Source organism: Salmo salar, chromosome ssa10 (assembly GCF_905237065.1).
Source record: "Salmo salar chromosome ssa10, Ssal_v3.1, whole genome shotgun sequence".
NCBI classification, from domain to species: domain Eukaryota; kingdom Metazoa; phylum Chordata; class Actinopteri; order Salmoniformes; family Salmonidae; genus Salmo; species Salmo salar.
Window position 1 is genome coordinate 91092764 of NC_059451.1, and position 24563 is coordinate 91117326.

Consider the following 24563-nt stretch of genomic DNA (forward strand, 5'->3'; position numbering starts at 1 on the left):
CTGACAGGGGAAAGTGGTAATTGTGAAGCCAAAGACTGTGCTGTCCTCTCCTGTCATGTAGGTGTTCCCATAGCCATATACTGTATTTCAATTACGCTGGGCTGCCTGTGCCCAAACTCAATTGTGTGAGGAGAAGAGAGATGTCTGGCAGATCTCTTCATTGGCTGGTGTTTGTTTAGAGAGGGCTTTCTGCTTGGCTTCTCCTCTTCTGAGTTCCCACTTTAGTTTTCTGGCTGCGCTCCCATTTCCCCCACTGGTACTTCTGATATGGCACAGCTCAAAGTGCTGGCTCTGTGCTCTAAACTGCTCCATCTCTGAGAGTTTCCCGACTGCCTCTCCTCTTCAGGAATCACCAACTATGAGGAGTACTCCCTGATCCAGGAGGCGGTGGAGGAGAAGGAGGACGGTCATGGGACTGGCACCCTGAAGAAGGACAGGACTCTGCTCCGAGACGAGAGGAAGATGGAGAAGCTCAAAGCCAAGCTTCACACAGACGATGACTGTGAGTTTGAAAAGCACTTCCAAAAGAACACAATGTGTTGTTTGTAGTCCAGTATTACATGCTTCCAGTCATCACCTCTACCCCTCTATCATTAAGTCCAATTTCTCACATTAGTAAGTAAGTCCAGTATCATCTCATTTGAACACGTTTTGTACCTGAACTCAGTCATAGTACTGTATCAATGTTTAATGAAATTAAGATTGTATCCCTTGGGGGTAAGATAACATTTGGAAAACATGATTGTATAAATCATCCTCAAACCATCACAAAATCGATCGTTATTCTCAGCAGAAGGTTATGCAAATTACTGCCCTCATGGTTTTAGACAAAAAATATATATATTTTTCCTTTTGGTTACATGTCTTTATGACTGTTTTATTTCACTGTCAGCATGTCCAATCCCAGTAGTAGAAGTGTATGCTACTGTGTATTTTTCTCTGTTGGCAGTGAACTGGCTGGACCACAGCCGGACGTTCAGAGAGCAAGGGGTGGAGGAGAGCGAGATGCTGCTGCTCAGACGCAAGTTCTTCTACTCAGATCAGAATGTGGACTCACGAGACCCTGTCCAGCTCAACCTCCTCTATGTACAGGTCAGACCTCTCTCACTGTGCTCATTCCTGTCCAACATGTAGTAAACTGAGCTCTTCAATTCCTTTCTCATCTACTCAACAGTTAATCGAATGGCTACCCTGACTATTTGCATTGACCCACTTACTTTATTCTTATTTTTTGCACTGACTCTTGCACAGGTCTTGATGTACACTCACTGGACTCTAACCACACACTCATACATACTATCTATCTTAAAATAGATAAAACTATACTAAATATATTCACGTCACCAAATAATTAATTAAATCACACTGTTTTGCAATGACGACGGTCTACAGCAGCCTCAACAGCACTCTCTAGGGTAGCACCATGGTGTAGCCGGAGGACCGCTTGTTTCCGTCCTCTGGGTACATTGACTTCAATACAAAACCTAAGACGCTCGTTGTTCTCACCCCCTTCCATAGACTTACAAAGTAATTATGACAACTTCCGGAGGATGTCCTCCAACCTGTCAGAGCTCTTGCAGCATGAACTGACATGTTGTCCACCCAATCATAGGATCAGATAATTAATATAGTACTGAAAGCATAAGCTACAGCTAGCTAGCACTGCAGTGCATACAATGTGGTGAGTAGTTGACGCAAAGAGAGAGGAAGACAATAGTTTAACAATTTTGAACAAATGAATTTCTTCAAAAATTAAGAAGCAATAGAGAGAGCAAGCTATATTATGTTGTATTTTTTTTCACTTTTACTTACTTAGCTAGCAAATGCAGCTAGCTAGTTTAGCCTACTCAAACACCTGGCTCAAACAGAGAGTGATTCTATGTTAGCTAGTTGGCTATGGCTATCCAACACCTTCCAAGTCAAGGTACGTTTTTGGTTTTATTAATTTATTGCCATCCGCACCTGCCGGTGTGACTGCTAAACTGCTTGCTGCTTACTGTACTCTGTACTGCATGATTGTAGCAGGTTTACTAACGTGTTAGTCAACATAGCTACTAGAACTACGACGTTAATATGGTGACATCAATGTAGGCTGTGTGTAGCGGTTAGCGGTTATGATATGAAGGTTTGGCTTGGAAAGATTTTTTTCGCCTGGTCACAGACAGCTGATGTGTTATGCACTGAACTCCACAAGCGAACAGAAAATGTGAGAGAATGAGAGCACGTAGATGCTAGATGGAATTGTACAACGATCAAAGGGATCATGCTAGATTGTAGCATCCTAATGATGGGTATAGGGAAAATGTTTGTATCATATAGTAGCCTAACCTATCGATGTTACGTTGAGCTGGGTGAATGGAATATGAATGACAGACGTCCAATATGCTGTAATAGAATAAGGCCATCCTCATAAAAGAAATGTATCATCCTCCCTCATCTTAAATGTCACCGACCACAACTGATGCATAGTCACTTTACTCCTACCTAAATGTACTTATTACTCAATTACAACAACTAACCCGTACCCCTGCACATTGACTCTGCACCGGTACCCCTTGTATATAGCCTCATTATTGTTAATTTGTGTTAATATTTTTAGTTAGAAAATGTTTCTTACTTTTCTTTAAAGTCTACATTTTTGGTTAAGGGCTTGTAAGTAAGCATTTCACGATAAGGTCAACATGTGACAAATACAATTTGATTTGATTTACCGTCCTCCCTGATTGGTCCTGTAGTCCTACGGTCAATAAAACAGACATCAGCTCAAATACAGTTGGATCTTCTGTCCAAGGCTATGGTGCTGGAACTCCTATAAAGCCTGGCTTGACGTACTGTCCTATAGCCTTGCTGGTTCTGTTGGATCAGAGGCCAGCTGACTTATGCGGCCTTGCTGGTACTGCAGTTCTCAGAGGATGAGCTGGGCCTGGTTTACAGTATATGGATCACAGACAGGTTAGCTTGCCGTGCCGGTGCTGCTGTGCTGTGCTGTGGAGATTGGGTCAGCATGGACTGTCTGGTTGTGCACTACAGCGTTGTTGCACTCTACAGCGTTGTTGTGCTCTACAGTGTGGATGAAGTCTGAGTGAGAGAGAGAGGGCTGCTGAGACAGGGAGTCCCCTGGGGGGGTCAGCTGAGCCTGCATTACACAGGGCAGACTTTGCTCACTGCACGCCTCACTGCATCTGCATTAGCTTCCCCTGCCTTGAGTTGAAGAGGGGAGCTCCCCCCTAACACCTGAGCTCACAGAGGAGCATGCTATGCACAGTACTTTGCGCTGTTCTGTGAAGGAAGTAGTACACAGCGTTGTACGAGATCTTCAGTTTCTTGGCAATTTCTCACATGGAATAGACTTCATTTTTCAGAACAAGAATAGACTTCCAAGTTTCAGAAGAAAGTTCTTTGTTTCTGGCCATTTTGAGCCTGTAATTGAACCCACAAATGCTGATGCTCCAGATACTCAACTAGTCTAAAGGCCAGTTTTATTGCTTCTTTAATCAGAACAACAGTTTTCAGCTGTGCTAACATAATTGCAAAAGGGTTTTCTAATGATCAATTAACCTTCTAAAATGATAAACTTGGATTAGCTAACACAATGTGACATTGGAACACAGGAGTGATAGTTGCTGATAATGGGCCTCTGTACACCTTTGTAGATATTCCATAAAAAATCTGCCGTTTCCAGCTACAATAGTCATTTACAACATTAACAATGTCTACACTGTATTTCTGATCAATTTGATGTCATTTTAATGGACAATTTTTTACATTTTTCCTTCAAAAACAAGGACATTTCTAAGTGACACAACTTTTGAACGTTAGTGTACATACACATCCAACAAGCACACACTCAGACACAGTACATACCTTGCAAAAGTATTCAGACCCCTTGGATTTTTTCACATTTTGGTTAACAAAGTCTGATTAAAATGTATTTAATTGTCAATTTTTTGTCGACAATCTACACAAAATACTATGTGGAAGATTATATATTTTTTTTTTAAGATTAAATGAAAATAAATACCTAAAATATAGTTGTTCCGTAAGTTTTCAGCTCCCTGAGTCAATACATGAAACCCCTTCTGCATCGATTACAGCTGTGAGTCTATAGGAGATTTGCACACCTGGATTGCGCAATATTTGCCCATTTATTCTTTAAAAATTCTTTAATTTCTGTCAAGATGTTGGGGATCATGGCTAGACAACAATTTTCAAGATTTACCATAGATTTTGAAGCAGATTTAAGTCAACTGTAACTTGCCCACTCAGGAACATTCACTGTCTTCTTGGTAAGCAACTCCAGTGTAGATTTTGGCCTTATCCTGCAGGTTATTGTCCTGCTAAAGGGGAATTCCTCTCCCAGTCTCTGGTGTAAAGCAGACTGAAGCAGGCTTTACTCTAGGATTTTGACTGTGCTTAGCTCCATCCCGTATCTTTTTATCCTGAAAAACTCCCCAGTATTTGCCGATGTCAAGCATACCCATACCATGACGCAGCCACCACCATGCTTGAAAACAAGGCAGTTACACAGTGATGTGTTGTGTTGGATTTGCCCCAAACATACAGTAAGGCTTTGCAATTAGGCCAAAAAGTGTATTCCTTTGCTGTTTTTTTGCAGTATTACTTGAGTGCCTTGTTGCATACAGGATGCATGTTTTAGAATATTAATTTCTCTATATGTGTGTTCTTCTTTTCACTCTGAAATGTAGGTCATTATTGTGAGTCACTACAGTCATGTTGATCTATCCTCAGTTTTCTACCATCACAGACATTGAACTTTGTAGCTGTTTTAAAATCACCAATTAACTTTTTTTTTATCCAGGGGAAGCTAGTTGAGACCAGTGTCTCATTTATAAAGTTTGCTCTGAGGACAAAAAAAAACATGAATACAACAATAACAAAAAAATATAACTGTCTTGTAGTTTTTATAAGTACATGACATCAGTATATTACAACTTATAATAACCAATTAAAATAGCCCTACTTGCACCAGGGAATCCAGGTGTATTTTTCTTTTTAGATATTCCATAACTGTGGTGCTTTACAACTAAAGGTGGATTTACCAAACTTTGTGTAGACAAGCGGGACCTCGAGTTAACCAACCCTGCGAACAGGTTTGGTATCTCATATTTTATATTTCAGCAGCGAAGTGAGGTATGGTGGAAGCTTGTGGAGTAGAGCTTTCTAAACAAGAAGGGAGTATTGAAGTAATATACAGGATTTTTGTGAGGTCCAGCCAACCTTCTGATACAGGATGCAGTGATGATTATTAAACCTGTCACCTTTTAATAAAGAGAATGGCGCTATGGTAGACGGCATCCAAAGGTTTAAGAGTAGTGGCTGCTGCATTCAGGTAAATGGTGTCACCATAGTCAAGAACTGGCAGGAAAGTTGACTGTACATTCTGCTTGCTGCTGTTCATGGAGAAGCTAGATCTATTTAAAAAAGAAAACAAGACCACTTTAATAACTTCAGAAGGACGACTGTATCTTTTGATGTATGGGTAGTTTAATATATAATCCCCAGCATAATTATTAACTTGACTATGCTTAAAGAGATATTAAATGTCTGATTTGTTGTTGTTACCTGGTCTTTGTAGTTGTATCTGTGCTTGAAATGAAATAGTTGACTGAGGAACCTTACAGATGTTGTATGTACGGGGGACAGAGGAAGGGTTAGTCATTAAAAAATATTGTCAAGCCCTATTATTTCACACCGAGTGAGGCTATGTCACCTTATTATGTGATTTGTGAAGCCAAATTTTACTCCTGAACTCATTTAATTTGAATAACAAAGGGGCTGAATACTTATACAATGACTATTTTAGTTCTGCATTTTTTATTTATCTACACTGAACATAAATATAAAAGCAACATGTAAAGTGTTGTTCCCATGATTCTTCCATGGCCTGCATACTCACCAGACATGTCATTCATCGAGAATGTTTGGGATGCTCTGGATCGACGCGTACGACAGCGCATTCCAGCGCATTCCAGTTCCAGCCAATATCCAGAAACTTCGCACAGCCATTTGAAGAGGAGTGGGACAACGTTCCACAGGGCACAATCAAAAGCCTGATCAACTCTATGGGATGAAGATGTGTCGCGCTGCATGAGGCAAATGGGGGTCACACCAGATACTGACTGGTTTTCGGATCCACGCCCCTATTTTATTTTGTGACCAACAGATGCATATCTCTATTCCCAGTCATGTGAAATCCATAGATTAGGGCCTAATGAATTTATTTAAATTGACTGATTTCCTTATATGAACTGTAACTCAGTAAAATCTTTGAAAATGTTGTGTGTTGGGTTTATATTTTTGTTCAGTAAAAAAAAAAAAAAAAAGTTTTTCTTCCACTGACATTACATTGTATTGTGTTATTAAATTGTTGACAAAATATGACAATTAAATCCATTTGAATCCCACTTTGTATCACAATAAAATGTGAAGAAATCCAAGAGGTCTGAATGTTCTTGCAAGGCATTGTACATAAATACTATACTGTACATCAATAGTTAACTCCCTCCTTGTAATCCAAGCTGCCTCTGAGCTACAGTCCATAAATACATCTATAGTTAAGTCTCTCTTTCTCCCTATCCTCCCTGTCACTCTTTTATCTCTTCCTCTTGCCCCGACTCCCTTCTCTCATTCTCTGTTTTTGCCTCACGCCCCCTTAATCCCATAAAAATCCTGACAAAATCACGCACACACCCACACCCACTGACTCTGGCACACATTGCAGTGCTCCATCATGCACTCCCTTCCTTTACAAACAAGCCCATATCCTTTCTCACAAAAACACAATTACACCCTCTATCTATTCCTCCCTTTTCTCCTCTTCCAGCTTTCCCCCTGTCTTTTTTTCCCTCCACTCAGGCACGCAGAGTCTCACACACATGGTGACAGAGTGAGAAGAGTAGCAGCATTCTTAGGCTGGAACACACCCCAGGCCACACATCCACTCTCTGACTCCCTCATTCCAAGAGACTTTTGCAGTGCTCTCCTCAGCCCCGTCTCCGGCACATGACTGTACTACACATGCTTCCTGTCAATGTCTATATTCTGGTACGATGGAACAGTCCTCATTCACCATGCAGCCATTACCATAGGAATCTGAGTTAGTAGGTTAATATAGTGAGTGTGTAGATTATGATATAATCCCTGGCATTCCTTAGGGAGAGCCTCCTAGTGATGAGCTCCAATGTTTATTAATGATATGTAGCTTCCATGAGCTCATCCTCCCACCCCTCCATGCAGCGGGGGTCTCTGCCAGATACAGCCCCAGCCTTAATACCCAGACACTCCTCTCCTGACACACATCTCTACTATAGAAAATGCACTATTGAGCCCAATGGCAACAGCCTTTCTGTGTGTGTGTGTGTGTGTGTGTGTGTGTGTGTGTGTGTGTGTGTGTGTGTGTGTGTGTGTGTGTGTGTGTGTGTGTGTGTGTGTGTGTGTGTGTGTGTGTGTGTGTGTGTGTGCTGTTGTGTCCTGCTTTTGATGATGTGTTTAGTAATCCAGTCTACAGGTGTTCTAAACCTAATATGCCTTGTGTTTTGCTGTGAAACAACTGTTCTCATTATTGATATGCCTATTGATTAATTGGCTGGTTAGTCAGGTGATTTACAGTGGTATACATGAAACAGTTTTACATTTGTCAGCGTTTGTTTATGGCTGTAGTATTCCGCCAAGGCTAAGGGTTGTACTCTTTAGGTTACAGTACAGTGGGCTGATTGACATCAGAGTTACAGCCCCAGGCTGAGTCAGGACATCTGGGCTGTTATGAAGCTCCTCCTCCAGTACAGTACAACCCTGCTTCTTCTAAAGGGGCTCACAACTGGTTGTCCCTGAACGGGCTTGTACTGGAGGGCAGATGGCCCCACTCACACTGATCAGCACCACTCTAAAGAGGTGTTTGTTGAAGATTGTCTAAATCTCAGACTAGATAGTGCTGTTTAGCTTGCAGTTGATGTAATGAGACATTAAAATGAGCTGGGCTGAGTCTGTGCCGTCTGAGGCTAAAAGCACAGAGGGAGGCTTTCTCACTGTCAGTCAGGCATCTCAGCATTAGAAGCCATTAATCTTGCAAGGGAGGGAGAGAGGGAATATATACAGGCCCATTGAGGAAACACAAGGTACTGTATGTCAGCTAATTTTAAAGATGTCCAGAAATGCTGGGTTCCTCTCCACACAAAATCAGTGTCACCCTCAACTACCTAAACGGTTTTAGATAGTGTAGAGTAGGCCACGTTTTGAGGTAATGCTTTAATGGATGGACGATACATTGAACATAACAGATGTCTTAGATGATTGGTAACAAATGGTACATTCCAAGTAGGTCTTGATTGAAGTGTATTGAAAATGTAATTATTGTTGTGGCCAAACGGGCCAGGTTGCTACAGTACATGGCTGCTATCAGGCATTATTGAGGCCTGGGTAGTCTTAATGTAGACTTTTATTTACATCCTGTTTATTGTTTTACATACACTTCGTGCATATTGTACTAATAAAAATGACTCAAGTTGCTCTTTAACAGTTTATTAATGAAACATTGTGGATCAGTCTGCAATGTCGATGCAATGTTCTGAGAAATTGCTAAATATATTGACGTCTTTGTGATAATACTGTACGTCACCATTGACTGTGATGATGAATGATTGAGGCTGTTAGATTTGATATGTTAGCAAATGTCTTGGATTGCTATACAAACTAATCTTGTTTGGTTCCCCTGAGTCCATTAATCTCAGTAAAGTGTTTGTGTGATGTCCCTGCTCTTGGGTTACATGTATTCACTTAGCAGGCATTCTTCTCTGAAGCAACTTTCAAACCAGAAACTGCAGCATTACTCTCTAGTTTGAACTCAGTATAAAGTCTAACTTTCTCTCTTCTGTCTCTCTTTCTGTCCTCTAGGCCAGAGATGACATACTGAATGGCTCCCACCCTGTTTCATTTGATAAAGCCTGTGAGTTCGCTGGAATTCAGGCCCAGATCCAATTTGGCCCCCACGTCGAACACAAACACAAGACTGGATTCCTAGAGTAAGCCCTTTTATCAGATGGCATTATCAACAATAACACTATTGTATCCAACACTACCATTCTATACATTTCAATCTTATTTAGACACAATACTAGCATCGTAGTTTAGGAGAAATCCTTATTTTTGTCATACCTATTTGAGTGCAGTACTCAACGGCATACGAGAATGTTAACACTTGTGAATGTAGGTACTGAGGCAAGAATGACCTTGTGTGAAAACATGTTTTGGAAAGAGAATGTCTGTACATGATGAGTGTAAACTTGTAAAATGTGATTTATCTCCATAGCCTTAAGGAGTTTCTACCCAAAGAGTACATCAAGCAGAGAGGTTCAGAGAAGAAAATATTTGTGGTATGTTCAGTATTATGCAATATATTGTGGACATATGGATTCATATGTTATGAAAGGAAAATTAAAACCAGTGCAATTCCCAAATATGCTACTGTTTTAAACTCTGAAAGGTTCATATTGCTGTATCTATTTCCCTCTGACCGTCAGGATCACAAAACCTGTGGAGAAATGACAGAGATTGAGTCCAAAGTAAAGTATGTGAAACTAGCGAGGTCCCTTCCGACATATGGGGTTTCCTTCTTCCTGGTGAAGGTAAGATATAAGGAGAGAGGCTTGTGTTTTCCAACAGACAGTAAAATGAATGATTTACTGTGTAAATACAGCTTACTGCAAGGTTAAGATTAGGTTTGAGAGAGTGTGAGTGTGTGAGAGAGAGAAAAATCACAGACAAAAACATAGAAGCACATTTTGGGAGTTTATTGCAACCTTCCATCTGATATGTGTCACTCTTAAACCAGCTCAGTGCTCCCAGAACAAGCATTCCCTAACTGTAAGGCTCTTAGATATGATCAAAGTTTATTGGTTGCGTACACAGTTTAGTAGGTGTTATAGCGGGTGCAGCGAAATGCTTATGTTGCTAGCTTCTAACAATGCAGTAAAATATCAAACAATTCAAATGTAAGGGATTTTCTTCTCTCCAAACATACAAGAAATCAAGGTACTTTGAATGAAAGATATAGAAGGAATTCAGCCTGTCTGGTGGTGGTGAGACTACGTCCAATAAAAGCTCTCTGACATTAGTTCAACCTGTGGTGCTGTGAGTCCCAGACCAGCAGATGTTTTAAAAACCTCACCAACTTACCTTGTATGAAATACAAGCTTACTGATTTAAGATACTATCTCTAACATGGCAAACCACTTCAGATTCCAAAATCTGACTTCCTGAGTTGAATACACTGTGAACAACTACTTGAATAAGCTAAGACAATGAACAACTGGAATAGTTCTCTATACATAGCTACCATGATAATCAAGATAATGTTATCTGCCCTTGTATGAAAATCATTGAGTCTGTACAAGCTGCTCTAAAGCTGTTACCTTGTTCCATTATTGGAGCTCTACTTTTTGACCCTGAAATAAAAACAGCCTGGAGAAGTGAAAAGGCAGTTTCCTCCTAACCGTTAATTTTGTGTAGTGTTCAGCTTTGCTGGAGTGGAGCCAAGAGTAGGCTCATGATCTGAAGTGAGGCGTAATGGATTGTGTGTGGGCAGAGAAGAGGAGGAGGACACTAGAGCCAGTCAGCGTCAGTCTGCTGCTGGAAGTTCCATCCTGACACACTGACAGCCAGGCTGAGGCTCCCCTAGCAACAGAGGCCTAGCCTGGGGAAGGAGGGACTGGGGATGGCCTGTTCAGCAGAACAGCAAGGAGGCCCGGTTAAACAAGCCTGAACTCTGCAGGGTCAAACCCCATCCGCCCTCCTCCTCCTCCACTGGGGCTCCTGACTCAGGACAGACAATCAGAACAGTGCATGTGTGCTATCTATGGCAGGCAGCTGTGCTCTGCTGCTGTTTTCATTTCTCAGAATAAAGAGATGCCCCCAGTTTTTCATCTGTGTAGGCGTTTAACACCTATGAAAATATTATCTTATGTCTTGTCTGTTAGGAAAAGATGAAAAGCAAGAATAAGCTGGTCCCACGGTTACTGGGGATAACCAAAGAGTCGGTGATGCGGGTGGAAGAGAAGACTAAAGACGTGGTTCAGGAATGGCCCCTAACCACGGTGAAGAGATGGGCTGCTTCTCCCAAGAGCTTCACCCTGGTATGACCTGGTCTCAGTCCACTCCAATCCAACATTCACAGGAACACATTCTACACTCTTAAGGCTTGCACAGATCGCACCGAATGTGGATTTAGCATTCGTCTGGCGAACGTTCAGCGCGCTGTGTTTTAGGGACCACCTGCTGTAGAGGTCTGACTGCCGACATTTTTCACGTGATTCTACATGGAAAATTGGTGCGCACTCGGTTTGCAATTTATGTTCAGAGGTGCTAAGTACTCTCGGTCAGCAAACGCTAATGGTGTGTCTGAGCCCTTAAAGTTAACCTCTTTTCTGTCCCTACATCTCATTATAGCAACAGAAATACACTATATATACAAAGGTATGTGGACACCCCTCCAAATTAGTGGATTCGGCTATTTCGGACACACCCGTTGCTGACAGGTGTAGTGTAACTGCAAAATAGTATGTGTTGTTGATACTACCCCCAATCCACAGTGTTAATGTTTGCAATAAACAGTTATGTTAGTGTATATATTAGACTGTGTAAACACAGGATTTTACTAGAAGAATGTGAAGCACTTGGATGTTTTATTTATTTGAGTCCTTTTTCAATGTAGTGTTTTGGTTGTTGTCAACAATGCTGTTTTTAAATTGTATTTTTATTTAACCAGATGGCGTTCAAGATTAATAGGGAGTACAATTTTTAAACATACTCGGAGCTGCATTTGCCAACATTGATTTGAATGTAATATCACATTCCTGTCTCGCTTAGCAAGCCTTTGAAGTATGTGGAGTTAGATATTAAAATGAGTATGTCTCATATTTTATCAGCTCTTTGAAGACTTCAGAATTGTAGTGGAATGGAGTCAAAGTATGTCTGTTCATCAGGAGAAGGAATGGGGAAGGTGTTGCCACCATACTGTTAGTCCATTCAAAGATACTTTCTAAGCACTACAACATCTTCCTGTGATTGTGTAGAAGAAAAGGAACTTTGAACTTAGAGCACAGCATGGCAAAGAGCTGTGACACATGCTGCACTTCCCATACGACAACGCATACACTTCTCCATTTCCTTGATATGAATACTATGAGCCTATATAATGACAGATAGGGATTTATGTGATGAAGATATTGCCACGAGAGTAATCTATTCTAGTGGGCCTGTACTGTAACTTCATTGTCTCTCCTGACAATCTTATTGTACCCTGCAGGATTTTGGGGAGTACCAGGAAAGTTACTACTCTGTTCAGACCACAGAGGGGGAACAGATCTCTCAGCTGATTGCAGGATACATCGACATCATTCTCAAAAAGGCAAGTCAAGATAAACCAGAAACACTTCCCACAAGTATTTTCTTTTGACACCTTTTGTTATCCCCTTCCACAGAAGCAGAGTAAGGATCGTTTTGGTTTGGAAGGAGATGAAGAGTCCACCATGCTGGAGGAATCTGTCTCTCCAAAGAAGTAAGGATCCCTCATACTGCACATACTATACAATACATAGGATCCTGGCCTATTTACATTGAGAATGATGACCATCCATATTCAGGGACTACAGACAAGTTATTCCTCATGTCAATGTAAACCTTGATTTAATTGTGCATATGATGTAATCACATTTCTGCCTGCCCGGCATTACACCCCTGAGAAAAATAACACGAAATGAGTTAGACTCTGCATCCGGAATTTTCCAATAACATACAGTACCTGTGAGATCATGAGTTCTCTGAACCATGATAACAGAATGCCCTCTGTTGTCCCTCTCTCCTTAAGGAATATTAGCTTTTATGTTTATTTTTTCTAACCTCCATAAGAAAAATACCCCAGGGCAAGACGGATATATTAGTTTTCTGCAAACAAAAAACGAAATCATCAGGAAGACGTGAATTAAAGGGATACTTCGTGATTTGTATCTACTTCCCCAGAGTCAGATGAACTCGTGGGTACCATTTTTATGTCTGTGTTTTTATGTTTGTGTTGGGGGGGGGGGGGTGCATTGGGATTATTTAAGATACTCTTTGAAGAGGTAGGGTTTCAGATGTTTTCAAAATATGGGCAGGGACTCTGCTGTCCTAGCTGCAGAGGGAAGCCACCATTGGGCTGCCAGGACAGAGAAGAGCTTGGACTGGGTTGAGCTAGGGGTGGGAGGACCAAGATACCAGAGGTGGCTCGGGTTGGTGTATGAAGGTAGAGGTAGTTTCGCAAACCAATGCTAACTAGTGTTAGCGCAATGACTGGAAGTCTATGGACATCTGCTAGTCAGTCATTATGCTAAGACTAATTAGCAATTGCGCAAGCGCTAGTTATCAACTTCCTTCAAACTGCAAGCAGAGACATAAAAATGGTATCCACAAGTTATCTGACTCTGGGGAAGTAAAGGGCCTCATTGCCAAAATCCTGAAGTATCCTTTTAATTTGTCATGTTCATGGAAGCCATTTTTTATTTATTTCTTCTCATCTCCGATGATCACAGCTAGCCTAGTTTTTATCCTTGCTTGGCGTTGCAGCTTGACTCCTACAGTATATAAACTCAGCAAATAAAGAAACGTCCTCTCACTGTCAACTGCATTTATTTTCAGCAAACTTAACATGTGTAAATATTTGTATGAACATAACAAGACTCAACAACTAGGACATAAACTGAACAAGTTCCAAAGACATGTGACTAACAGAAATGGAATAATGTGTCCCTGAACAAAGCGGAGGTCAAAATCAGAAGTAAATCGGTATCTGGTGTGGCCACCAGCTGCATTAAGTACTGAGGTGCATCTCCTCCTCATGGACTGCACCAGATTTGCCAGTTCTTGCTGTGAGATGTTACCACACTCTTCCACCAAGGCACCTGCAAGTTCCCGGACATTTCTGGGGGGAATGGCCTTAGCCCTCACCCTCTGATCCGACAGGTCCAAGACGTGCTCAATGGGATTGAGATCCAGGCTCTTCGCTGGCCATGGCAGAACACTGACATTCCTATCTTGCAGGAAATCACGCACAGAACAAGCAGTATGGCTGGTGGCATTGTCATGCTGGAGGGTCATGTCATGATGAGCCTGCAGGAAGGGTACCACATGAGGGAGGAGCATGTCTTCCCTGTAACGCAGATTGCCTGCAATGGCAACAAGCTCAATCCGATGATGCTGTGACACACCACCCCAGACCATGACGGACCCTCCACCTCCAAATCGATCCCGCTCCAGAGTACAGGCCTCGGTGTAATGCTCATTCCTTCGACGATAAATGTGAATCCGACCATCACCCCTGGTGAGACAAAACCGCGACTCGTCAAAGAAGAGTACTTTTTGCCAGTCCTGTCTGGTCCAGCGACGGTGGGTTTGTGCCCATAAGCGACATTGTTACCAGTGATGTCTGGTGAGGACCTGCCTTACAACAGGCCTACAAGCCCTCAGTCCAGCCTCTCTCAGCCTATTGCAGACAGTCTGAGCACTGAGGGAGGGATTGTGCGTTCCTGGTGTAACTCGGGCAGTTGTTGTTGCCATTCTGTACCTGTCCCACAGGTGTGATGTTCGGGCATCTGGGCATCTTTCTTTTGGTGTTTTTCAGAGTCAGTAGAAAGGCCTCTCTAGTGTCCTTAGTTTTCATAACTGTCACCTTAATTAATTGCCTATCGTCTGTAAGCTGTTAGTGTCTTAACGACCGTTCCACAGGTGCATGTTCATTAATTGTTTATGGTTCATTGAACAAGCATGGAAAACAGTGTTTAAAGCCTTTACAATGAAGATCTGAGGAAGTTATTTGACTTTTACGAATTATCTTTGAAAGACAGGGTCCTGAAAAATAGATTTTTTTGTTGTTGTTGCTGAGTTTATAATACAGATAGACTGTTGTCCTGTCACGCCGAGCCCAGACACCGATTGTGTCTCATAGCGGATCCTGCTGGGATAGACACTGGGCATCATATCACTCCCTGCTGTTTAGGTGCCAATGGACTCATGTTTTGTTTCTCAGCACGGAACATAATTGCTGCCTCTCAAAATAAGCAGTAATTAACCAATAGTGAATGTGACAATCTGTTTACAGGGGCAGTGGAACAGCTCTTTTCATGTGTTTTAGTCTATCAGTACTAACTCACTGTTATGGCTCTGTTACTACTATCCTATAGTTATGGAGAAAATACTGAGTATTATGTTTCCTTATCAGAAGATGCCCTGTAAAGGTCCGAACATCCATCTCTCTCTCTCTCTCCATCGTTCTCTCTCTCTCCTCTCAGGTCGACCATCCTGCAGCAGCAGTTTAACAGGGTGGGTCGTGTGGAGCATGGCTCGGTGGCACTGCCAGGTATCATCCGCTCCGGGTCCATCGGTGGCCCTGACAACACCTTCAACATGGGCACCATGCCCTCTGCCCAGCAGCAGATCACCACAGGGCAGATGCACAGAGGACACATGCCCCCGCTGGTGAGCATGCCCGCTGGCACCCATACCAATGTCACACAGTAGGAGCAGTGATGTGCAGACAACCTTGCTTACACCATCACTAACTACGATCTTTGTCTGTTTAAAATGTGTGTGTGTTGTCAGAGCTTGGCCCAGCAGGCCCTGATGGGGACCATTAACACCAGTATGCAGGCAGTGCAGCAGGCCCAGGCTGATCTGGGGGAGGTAGTTAACCTGCCTCCTCTGGGACAGGACATGGTGAGTTCCCTCCTCCATTCACTGGACGAATCCCCCTTCACACAACACAGCCACAAAATTACACCATTCAATACTGCTCCACTTCTCCCACACGTTGAACCTTTTAGTCCACGCAGCCTGGTCAGTAAAGATTGATTCACGCTTTTTTTGTGTGTTTTTGGAAAATATATTTTTGTATCCCATTAAATGTATTCTTTTAAAGTTGCAAGTGTGCCATTTTTCCTCTAGATGTGCTTAGCTAAGCATACTGTAGAGAAGGGCTGAGTTTGTTCGTCTTTTTGAACTCCCATGTTTCACGTGTAATTAGGTGGTGGAAATTGACTGTAAATATGAATTATGTACTTTAAAGCTGGAAACCGGTTGTGAAGAAGCCCTAGTCCTGATTTAAAAAAAATATATATTATATATATATATATATATATATATGAGCTGAAAATCCCCCACTGTGATGAAAGCCAATACCCGTCCTTCTCCCTTTCCTGAAAGGCGTCCAGAGTTTGGGTTCAAAACAAAGTGGATGAGTCCAAACATGAAATCCACTCTCAAGTAGATGCCATAACTGCTGGAACAGCATCTGTGGTCAATCTTACTGCAGGTGAGTGCCCAAGAGTTTCCTTACTGATATCTGGAACCATGTACTCATGTAGAGTTTTCTGTTATATCTGCATGAGAATCCTTGTTTATGAAAGGCCTCTAGACTTAGCTCGAAAATGCCCTCTTAAAAATAACAGCCGCTTATCTTCAAGGGCAAAACCCACAGGGATAGAATCAAAACACACATTTTCCAAGTCGATCTGGAACGACTAGGGAGGAGGGGTCTGAGTTCCCTTTAGATAATGGAGAATTTCCCATTTACCCTAATAATTATTTCCATTGATGAATAAATAGTGAGCGTGTTGTCCTGAAGCTTAACTAGCTGACAGCCTCTCCATGCTGTCCTCTCCTCTCCCTGCCTCCTGTCTGGAGCTGTGCCATGTTGCTCCACATTGCTCCCTGCCAGCCTTTCAATAGGTTTTAATCTATCCCAGCCATCTGTTGAATGGCACTGAGGCTCCCTGTTATCATCCAATAGAAACTTTTACCTGTCCACAAATGACTATCACTTCTCGCTCTCGCTCCCTCTGTGTGTGTGTGCGTTTATCTCCACAATACCATATCCAATGTGTTTTCATTATGATGATGGTGACACTGATGTGTGTGTTATTATGGCACCACTCAGGTTGCTGCTTGTGGTTTGGGCTGAGAGAGTGGCAGAGCAGAAGGTATAACAAAGGGTTAACGAGGACTGTCTCTTTTCCCTAGGTGACCCTACAGACACAGACTACACGGCGGTTGGCTGTGCCATCACCACCATCTCCTCCAACCTGACAGAGATGTCTAGGGGGGTGAAGCTGCTGGCAGCACTGGTGGAGGACAAGGTGGACAGCGGGCAGAACCTGATGGGAGCTGCCAGGACCCTGACAGGGGCCGTCTCTGACCTGCTCAGGTCTGTGGAGCCTGCAGCTGGAGAGGTACAGACACAAAACGGCATTGTTCTACCAATCACATCTGCTCTATTCTCCGAATTACAATGATTACAGAGAGATTGAGACGTACTGCATGTGGACTCCCTTTTAACAAAGACACTTGTGTGTTTCTTTTAGTATGTTTCCGAAAACGATAATGATGTGTTTTGTAGAAATTATCACTGGGAGCTGGTGATGTGAACTGTATCTGAGAGCAGCGGAGTGCTGTGATTGTGCTGTGGTGCCGCGGTGGGGTCAGTGTTGTGAATGTGGTGATGTCACCCCCTCCCATGCAGCCCAGACAGACGGTGCTGACTGCAGCAGGAAGCATAGGCCAGGCCAGCGGGGACCTGCTGCATCATATGGGGGAGGGCGAGACCGACGAGAGGTTCCAGGTTGGACTGGACTTTCCTCGCTATTTCTATAGTAACTGCTGCAAAACAGGAAAACACACATGTGTTTGAAGCCTGTTTAAAGCTTCACACACACTTATGTAACGGTATCAGGCTTTGTTTTCTTTAGCTATTGTAATTGAATGGACAGCAAAAAGTCTGCTCAGCTCTGCTGTGAGTCAGTGAGTGACATTGATGAATGTGTTTCAGGACATTCTAATGAGCCTGGCCAAAGCGGTGGCCAACGCAGCTGCCATGATGGTCCTCAAGGCCAAGAATGTGGCCCAGATGGCAGAGGACACAGTGTTGCAGAACCGAGTGATTGCAGCTGCTACTCGGTGTGCCCTTTCCACCTCACAGCTGGTGGCCTGCACCAAGGTACTGCCCTGACTGACTGCCACACCCCTGTCCCTGTCTCCTGTAGACATAAAGGACAGCTCAGGGCAAGAACTGAGATAAGAGAAGAGCTGGCTTACTGAAATTAAATGGCTGTTTGTTTGTTCTATCGCTAAATTTCTAGTACAGAGTAGCGTATGCTAAGTTAGTTTTGTCAACAATAACATTATCATTCTTGTACACACCAAAATGAGTCCACTAGCATCTCTGAATGTGTTGTTTAATTTTGAGTGGCCAGTCGAGACTGATTGTGGACTGTTCGTCCAGGTGGTGAGCCCCACAATCAGTTCCCCGGTGTGCCAGGAGCAGCTGGTTGAGGCAGGGAAGCTGGTGGACCGCTCGGTGGAGAGCTGCGTCAAGGCCTGCCTGTCTGCAACAGACGACAGTGAGCACCTGAAGCAGGTAGGTGCCGCGGCCAACACGGTGAGCCAGGCACTCAGTGACCTGCTGCAGCACGTACGCCACTATGCCAGCTGTGGTGAGCCCATCGGACGCTACGACCAGGCCACAGACACCATCATGACCGTCACCGAGAGCATCTTCACCTCTATGGGAGACGCAGGTGAGCTCTGGGAGAGGAGGGGAGGGGAGAGGCGGATGAAGTTGGGAGGGGAGAGACAGCTAAAGTGGAAGGGGGAGGCGAGTGGTTCAGAACTTTTTGGGAGGTGGGGAGAGAACTTTTCACTCTTGATTAATCTTGCAAGTATTTTCACATTCCTGGCTAGTTTTGGCATTCAGCAGTTTGAGTCTCAAACCATTAGCTAGCTATTATCAAAGGACGCAAGATGTAATAATTATCATTCAAGTAGACAGGACTATGCAGCCTGTTTCTTGTCTTTGATTTTCACTGGGGTTGTTCCTATGTATTTTGACTGAGTGGGACCTAAGATGTTGTCAGGTTAAGGTTTATATTAACTGACCTTCAATACCCTGCTGTTGAAATATTTTCAAAGGCTGAAATGTTTGTTATGGGTTGCCCATGAGCCGAAGAATTCCCAACCCCAGCCAATCCTCAAGGGGTCATAGAAAGCATGTCATCGAAAACCACTACAGAGCTTAAAATCTGCTCTCAATCACATTCAGTGCGGCTTTGAAATGTAACTGAAAACATATGACTTTAAAAAGTTGTATAGGGCTTAACACGCTGACTTTCGTAAAACATCGTAAAATAAAAACTGCAGTAGATCAGCCAAGTATAATTTATTATGAAATATGTCTTTAAAAGTCCCATTTCACTGATAGGGGAAAGAATGTGTCTCTAAGGTTGTAGTCTGTAAAGTACCCTCGATGTCGTGCCTTTGATAGTCTTTTCTCCAGTTATTTCTAGCTGGAGGTGGGTGTTTAGCAGTAACAGTTTTTATAGGCTGACTGGGGGAAATACGGTAGCTTCTGTACAGCACTATAGAGGTTTTATAGTGCTTTTATTCTTCTATTTCCTCACAGAATACACATAAAGACAGATGTATTTTTTATAACCAGTGAGGAAGACAAAAGTAAACTGCTGTGGTACTATCGGTACGATACCAGAAGGTTAAAAGGAAATTGTGTAGTATAGTGTGTGAGGTCCAATGAGGGATCAGTAATCAGTGAGTGTAGTCTAGGCCATGTTTCTGTGTAGATACTGTAGCACAGTCAGGAGATATTGACCCTGGCTCTGTCTCTCTCTCTCTCTCTCTCTCTCTCTCTCTCTCTCTCTCTCTCTCTCTCTGACCCTGTGTAGGGGAGATGGTGCGTCAGGCCAGGGTGCTGGCTCAGGCCACTTCTGACCTGGTCAATGCCATGAGGTCAGATGCTGAGGCCGAGGTGGACATGGACAACTCTAAGAAGCTCCTGGCTGCAGCCAAACTCCTGGCTGATGCCACGGCCAGGATGGTAGATGCTGCTAAGGTACGGGGACAGGGACAACCACTATGCTAGCCTACTTAGAGTTCTACGATAGATTGTTGTATGCCATTAGTGTGTAAACTGTACAGTATGTCATGTTAGTGTATTATCATTAGTGTCATGTCTGCAACTATAACTAGAATTCCACTGCTGTCATTTGTTGGAAAGGAGATTTATAGTATTCATAATGTAGTCTGGGCTGTAGCTTCTCTTTAGAGCTGAAATAATGAAAGTCCAGGACCAATGGTTCTTAATAAGCCCTTGGCGCTGTAGACAAGTATAAATGAGCAGGATATTATCAATGTGAAAATGCCAGGCAAGTGAAACGATGCTTATGCTTTTGCTCTGTGACACATTCATCACAACACTGCTGCCATTACAAAGAGGAAATAGGAATCTTGCACTGGTGGTTTCCTTGGAAACTGTCAGAAAGCAGACAGTGTCTAATGCTGCTCTGCATTTAATGTACGGTCACAGTGTTTGGAAATTCTTCAGAGTGCTACTGAGACATTAAATGTACAGTCAGTGTTGGGAAATGTTCAAAGCGCTACTGAGACATGTGGTGTACAGTCACAGTGTTGGGGAAATGTTCAAAGTGCTACTGAGACATGTGGTGTACAGTCACAGTGTTGGGGAAATGTTCAGAGTGCTACTGAGACATGTGGTGTACAGTCACAGTGTTGGGGAAATGTTCAAAGTACTACTGAGACATGTGGTGTACAGTCACAGTGTTGGGGAAATGTTCAAAGTACTACTGAGACATGTGGTGTACAGTCACAGTGTTGGGGAAATGTTCCAAGTGCTACTGAGACATGTGGTGTACAGTCACAGTGTTGGGGAAATGTTCAGAGTGCTACTGAGACATGTGGTGTACAGTCACAGTGTTGGGGAAATGTTCAGAGTGCTACTGAGACATGTGGTGTACAGTCACAGTGTTGGGGAAATGTTCAGAGTGCTACTGAGACATGTGGTGTACAGTCACAGTGTTGGGGAAATGTTCAGAGTGCTACTGAGACTATGAGAGAGGGTTTGATATTCCCTTTGTCACTGCAGAACTACGATTGTAGTTAGTGGTGATTTTGCTTGTTGTGCCTGCCTGCCTGCCTGCCTGCGTGTGTGTGTGTGTGTGTGTGTGTGTGTGTGTGTGTGTGTGTGTGTGTGTGTGTGTGTGTGTGTGTGTGTGTGTGTGTGTGTGTGTGTGTGTGTGTGTGTGTGTGTGTGTGTGTGTGTGTGTGTGTGTGTGTGTGTGTGCGTGCGCATGCGTAAACAGGGAGCTGCAGCTTACCCAGAGAATGAGGACCAGCAGCAGAGGCTGAGAGAGGCAGCAGAGGGGTTACGTGTTGCCACTAATGCTGCAGCTCAGAATGCCATCAAGAAGAAGCTGGTCAACAGGCTGGAGGTGGGTTGGGTGGAGAATGAGAGAATATTCTAACCTTTGTGCTAACTTTGAGTCCCTGTCCAGTTGTAGCTTTGTAGCAATCAACGTTTTCGACTTTACACTACTATGTCCTTTCTCACAAACAAACCCTATAAGTCCATCCAACACCATGACGCACCATTAAAGAGGAGAGTGTGTCAGACACCCCTACATAGATATGTGTGAAGATGCATAGATCCCCCCCCCCAAGCCTTAGGAAAGAGCATTGCAAAAGGCTAAATGAATTAGAATTAATTTGCACAAATGAGGTGTTGTATTTATTCTCTATATTATTTCTGTTCCTGCAGCAAGAGTATGTGAATCCTATTAGTTGTGTGAATTAGTTAATCGTAGTGTAAAGATCTGGGTTTAGCACCTAGTATTAGTAGGCCCCTAAAGACCAGACCCGCACTGCACTGGAGCTTCCACTGCACACACTAACCGAAGGCTGGAGTCAGTTTGATATCTGATGCATCATTCTCTGTAGCCTGTAATGGTAATGGCTTCCACTCCAAAGAGGAATCAGAGATAATAAAAACCATTTAGAATGTAATGTGTTTAGATTAACTGATCACATACCTTCACCTGCCCATTCATATGGCTGAAATGTCTCCTACTGATCTCCTAAAGCTTTGTATCTCTTTGGGTTTCAACACATTGCCTGTGTGTTGTCCTTACCAGCATGCTCTGCTTTTAAAATAATACAAAATATGTAGTCTGTTTGTAGTTTTATCTGTTTCTGTTTAACCAGAGAGAAATTAAGTCTCTCTGTCTTTCGCTCTCTTTCTCTCTTCCTCTCTCTATCTCCCTCTTTCTCTCTTTCTCTCTCTTCCTCTCCCTCTTCCTCTCCTCTCCTCTTGAGAGATGAGCCAGACAGGCAGCATTGTGCAATCTGTTTGTTTTCCACAGGACAAAGATAGCATTGTTGTTCAGGTTCTTGTTTCATCCTCCATCCTTCCACCCACTTTTCTCTCACCACTTTCCATTTTGTTGATACTTCAAAGAAAGCAATCTGGGTGTGGATTAATGGCAATACAAAAAGTGTATTGTACAGTGCTTATGTATTGCATGTTGAGAAAATGTTGTCCTTGTCCCAAAATACACTACTGTTCAAAAGTTTGGGGTCACTTAGAAATGTCCTTGTTTTTGAAAGAAAAGCAATTTTTTTGTCCATTAAAATAACGTCAAATTGATCAGAAATACAGTATAGACATTGTTAATGTTGTAAATGACTATTGTCGCTGGAAACGGCTGATTTTTTTTTTTTATGGAATATCTACGTAGGCGTACAGAGGCCCATTATCAGCAACTGTCACTCCTGTGTTCCAATGGCACGTTGTGTTAGCTAATCCAATTTTATCATTTTAGAAGGCAAATTGATCATTAGAAAACCCTTTTGCAATTATGTTAGATATTCCATAAAAAATCTGCCGTTTCCAGCTATAGTCATTTACAACATTAACAATGTCTTCCCTGTATTTCTGATCAATTTGATGCTATTTTAATGGACAAAAAATGTGCTTTTCTTTCAAAAACAAGGACATTTCTAACCTTTTTGGTCAGTTGTCGATGTCCTCTAAGAAATTCCTAAAGAACTCTTTGGCTTAGTTTGTGACCCCTCATTATGTTTGTTCTATCTGGGAAGCTCAATCTGATACTGTATACAAAGCAGTATTATATACCAGGTAGTTTGAGTCCTGGATGCTGATTCACTGAAAGCCATGGTATATGAGACAAAATACCACAGGTATGATGCAAAATTACTTTTTTACTGTTCTAATTACGTTAGTAAGCAGTTTATAATAGCAATAAGGCACCTCGGGGGTTTGTGGTATGTGGCAAATATATCACGGCTAAGGGCTGTATCCAGGCACTCCACGTTGCGTTGTGCTTAAGAACAGCCCTTAGCCGTGGTATATTGGCCACAAACCCCCGAGGTGCCTTAATTATACCACCCTCATCTATGTCTCTGATGTAAAACACATACCTACAACAATCTCTGTCAATATCTCTCTCTGTTTCTGGAACAGATTGCTGCTAAACAGGCTGCGGCTGCTGCTACTCAGACCATCGCAGCTGCCCAGAACGCTGCTGTGTCCAATAAGAACACTGCCTCTCATCAACAACTAGTACACAGCTGCAAGGTACAGTAATATGGGTAGAGATTGATCCACAGCGAACAGGATCACTGTTAGATCACTCTGGTGAAATACATACAGTATTGAATCGATTACTACATTGGCAGCATTTATATTGCAGGTTTCATTACATTGTTTTAATCAAATGATATGTCTACTTGAAGGCAGTGGCAGACCACGTCCCTCAGCTGGTCCAGGGGATGAGGAGTAGTCAGGCTCAGCCAGAGGAACTCAGTGCCCAACTAGCCCTCATCATGGCCAGCCAGAGCTTCCTACAGCCTGGCAGTAAGATGGTGACGTCTGCAAAGTCAACTGTCCCCACAGTGACGGACCAGGCTGCAGCGATGCAACTTGGTCAATGTGCCAAGAACCTGGCTACCTGCCTAGCTGAGCTACGGACAGCCACCCAAAAGGTAAGTTCTGTACCCAGAGGTGTAGCACACACCCTCACAGCCCCCGCAAGGCGGAGGGGCCCCTGAGCTTTGGGGGCCCCCAACCTCCCCCCGCAAAAAAAAGATATACTTTTAATTTTTATTTTTTATGTTGCGGTTGTGGTCCCCCCGGAGGTTGGGCTCCCCAGATAGTGAACACGTCATAAGCCGTTAATTTTGGGGTGGAATTACAGGAAATTGGCTTTAAAACGAAAACATTTTATCTCAGCCTCATGGCAAAATGTGTCAAATAGCATGAAATTAGGTCAGTGATTCTTGAAAGTCAGAAAAATCGTTGTCCGGTAGGGGGAAATTATTTTTATTGTTGAAAGAAAATGAATTTTGTTGGATTATTTAAGCTTAAAATGTGGAGTACCAGTTTTCTTTATTTTAACTATTTTCTATATTGTAGAATAATAGTGAAGACATCAAAACTATGTAATAGCACATTGTAGTAACCAATCATGTAGTAACCAAAAAAGTGTTAAACAAATCAAAATATATTTTAGATTTTAGATTCTTCAAAGTAGCCACCCTTTGCTTTGATGACAGCTTTGGCATTCTCTCCACCAGCTTCACCTGGAATGCTTTTCCAACAGTCATGAAGGAGTTCCCACATATGCTGAGCACGTGTTGGCTGC

The 24563-nt window shown here is 42.8% G+C and overlaps 1 protein-coding gene across 3 annotated transcripts in view; it reads left to right on the forward strand.

Annotated features, from left to right (window-relative positions):
* Window positions 1–24563, forward strand: part of LOC106561152 (talin-2) — a 162389-nt gene that overhangs the window by 98649 nt on the left and 39177 nt on the right. For all 3 annotated transcript variants that reach the window (XM_014124806.2, XM_014124805.2, XM_045688215.1), the window contains 19 exons: window positions 347–502; window positions 950–1092; window positions 8911–9038; window positions 9326–9389; window positions 9537–9641; window positions 10992–11147; window positions 12320–12421; window positions 12495–12571; window positions 15336–15522; window positions 15646–15759; window positions 16246–16354; window positions 17062–17270; window positions 17561–17659; window positions 17867–18034; window positions 18320–18614; window positions 19773–19939; window positions 21207–21335; window positions 23384–23497; window positions 23656–23904. In XM_014124806.2, the coding sequence (XP_013980281.2) occupies window positions 347–502; window positions 950–1092; window positions 8911–9038; window positions 9326–9389; window positions 9537–9641; window positions 10992–11147; window positions 12320–12421; window positions 12495–12571; window positions 15336–15522; window positions 15646–15759; window positions 16246–16354; window positions 17062–17270; window positions 17561–17659; window positions 17867–18034; window positions 18320–18614; window positions 19773–19939; window positions 21207–21335; window positions 23384–23497; window positions 23656–23904 (2771 nt within the window). The remainder of the gene's footprint in view (window positions 1–346; window positions 503–949; window positions 1093–8910; window positions 9039–9325; window positions 9390–9536; window positions 9642–10991; window positions 11148–12319; window positions 12422–12494; window positions 12572–15335; window positions 15523–15645; window positions 15760–16245; window positions 16355–17061; window positions 17271–17560; window positions 17660–17866; window positions 18035–18319; window positions 18615–19772; window positions 19940–21206; window positions 21336–23383; window positions 23498–23655; window positions 23905–24563) is intronic.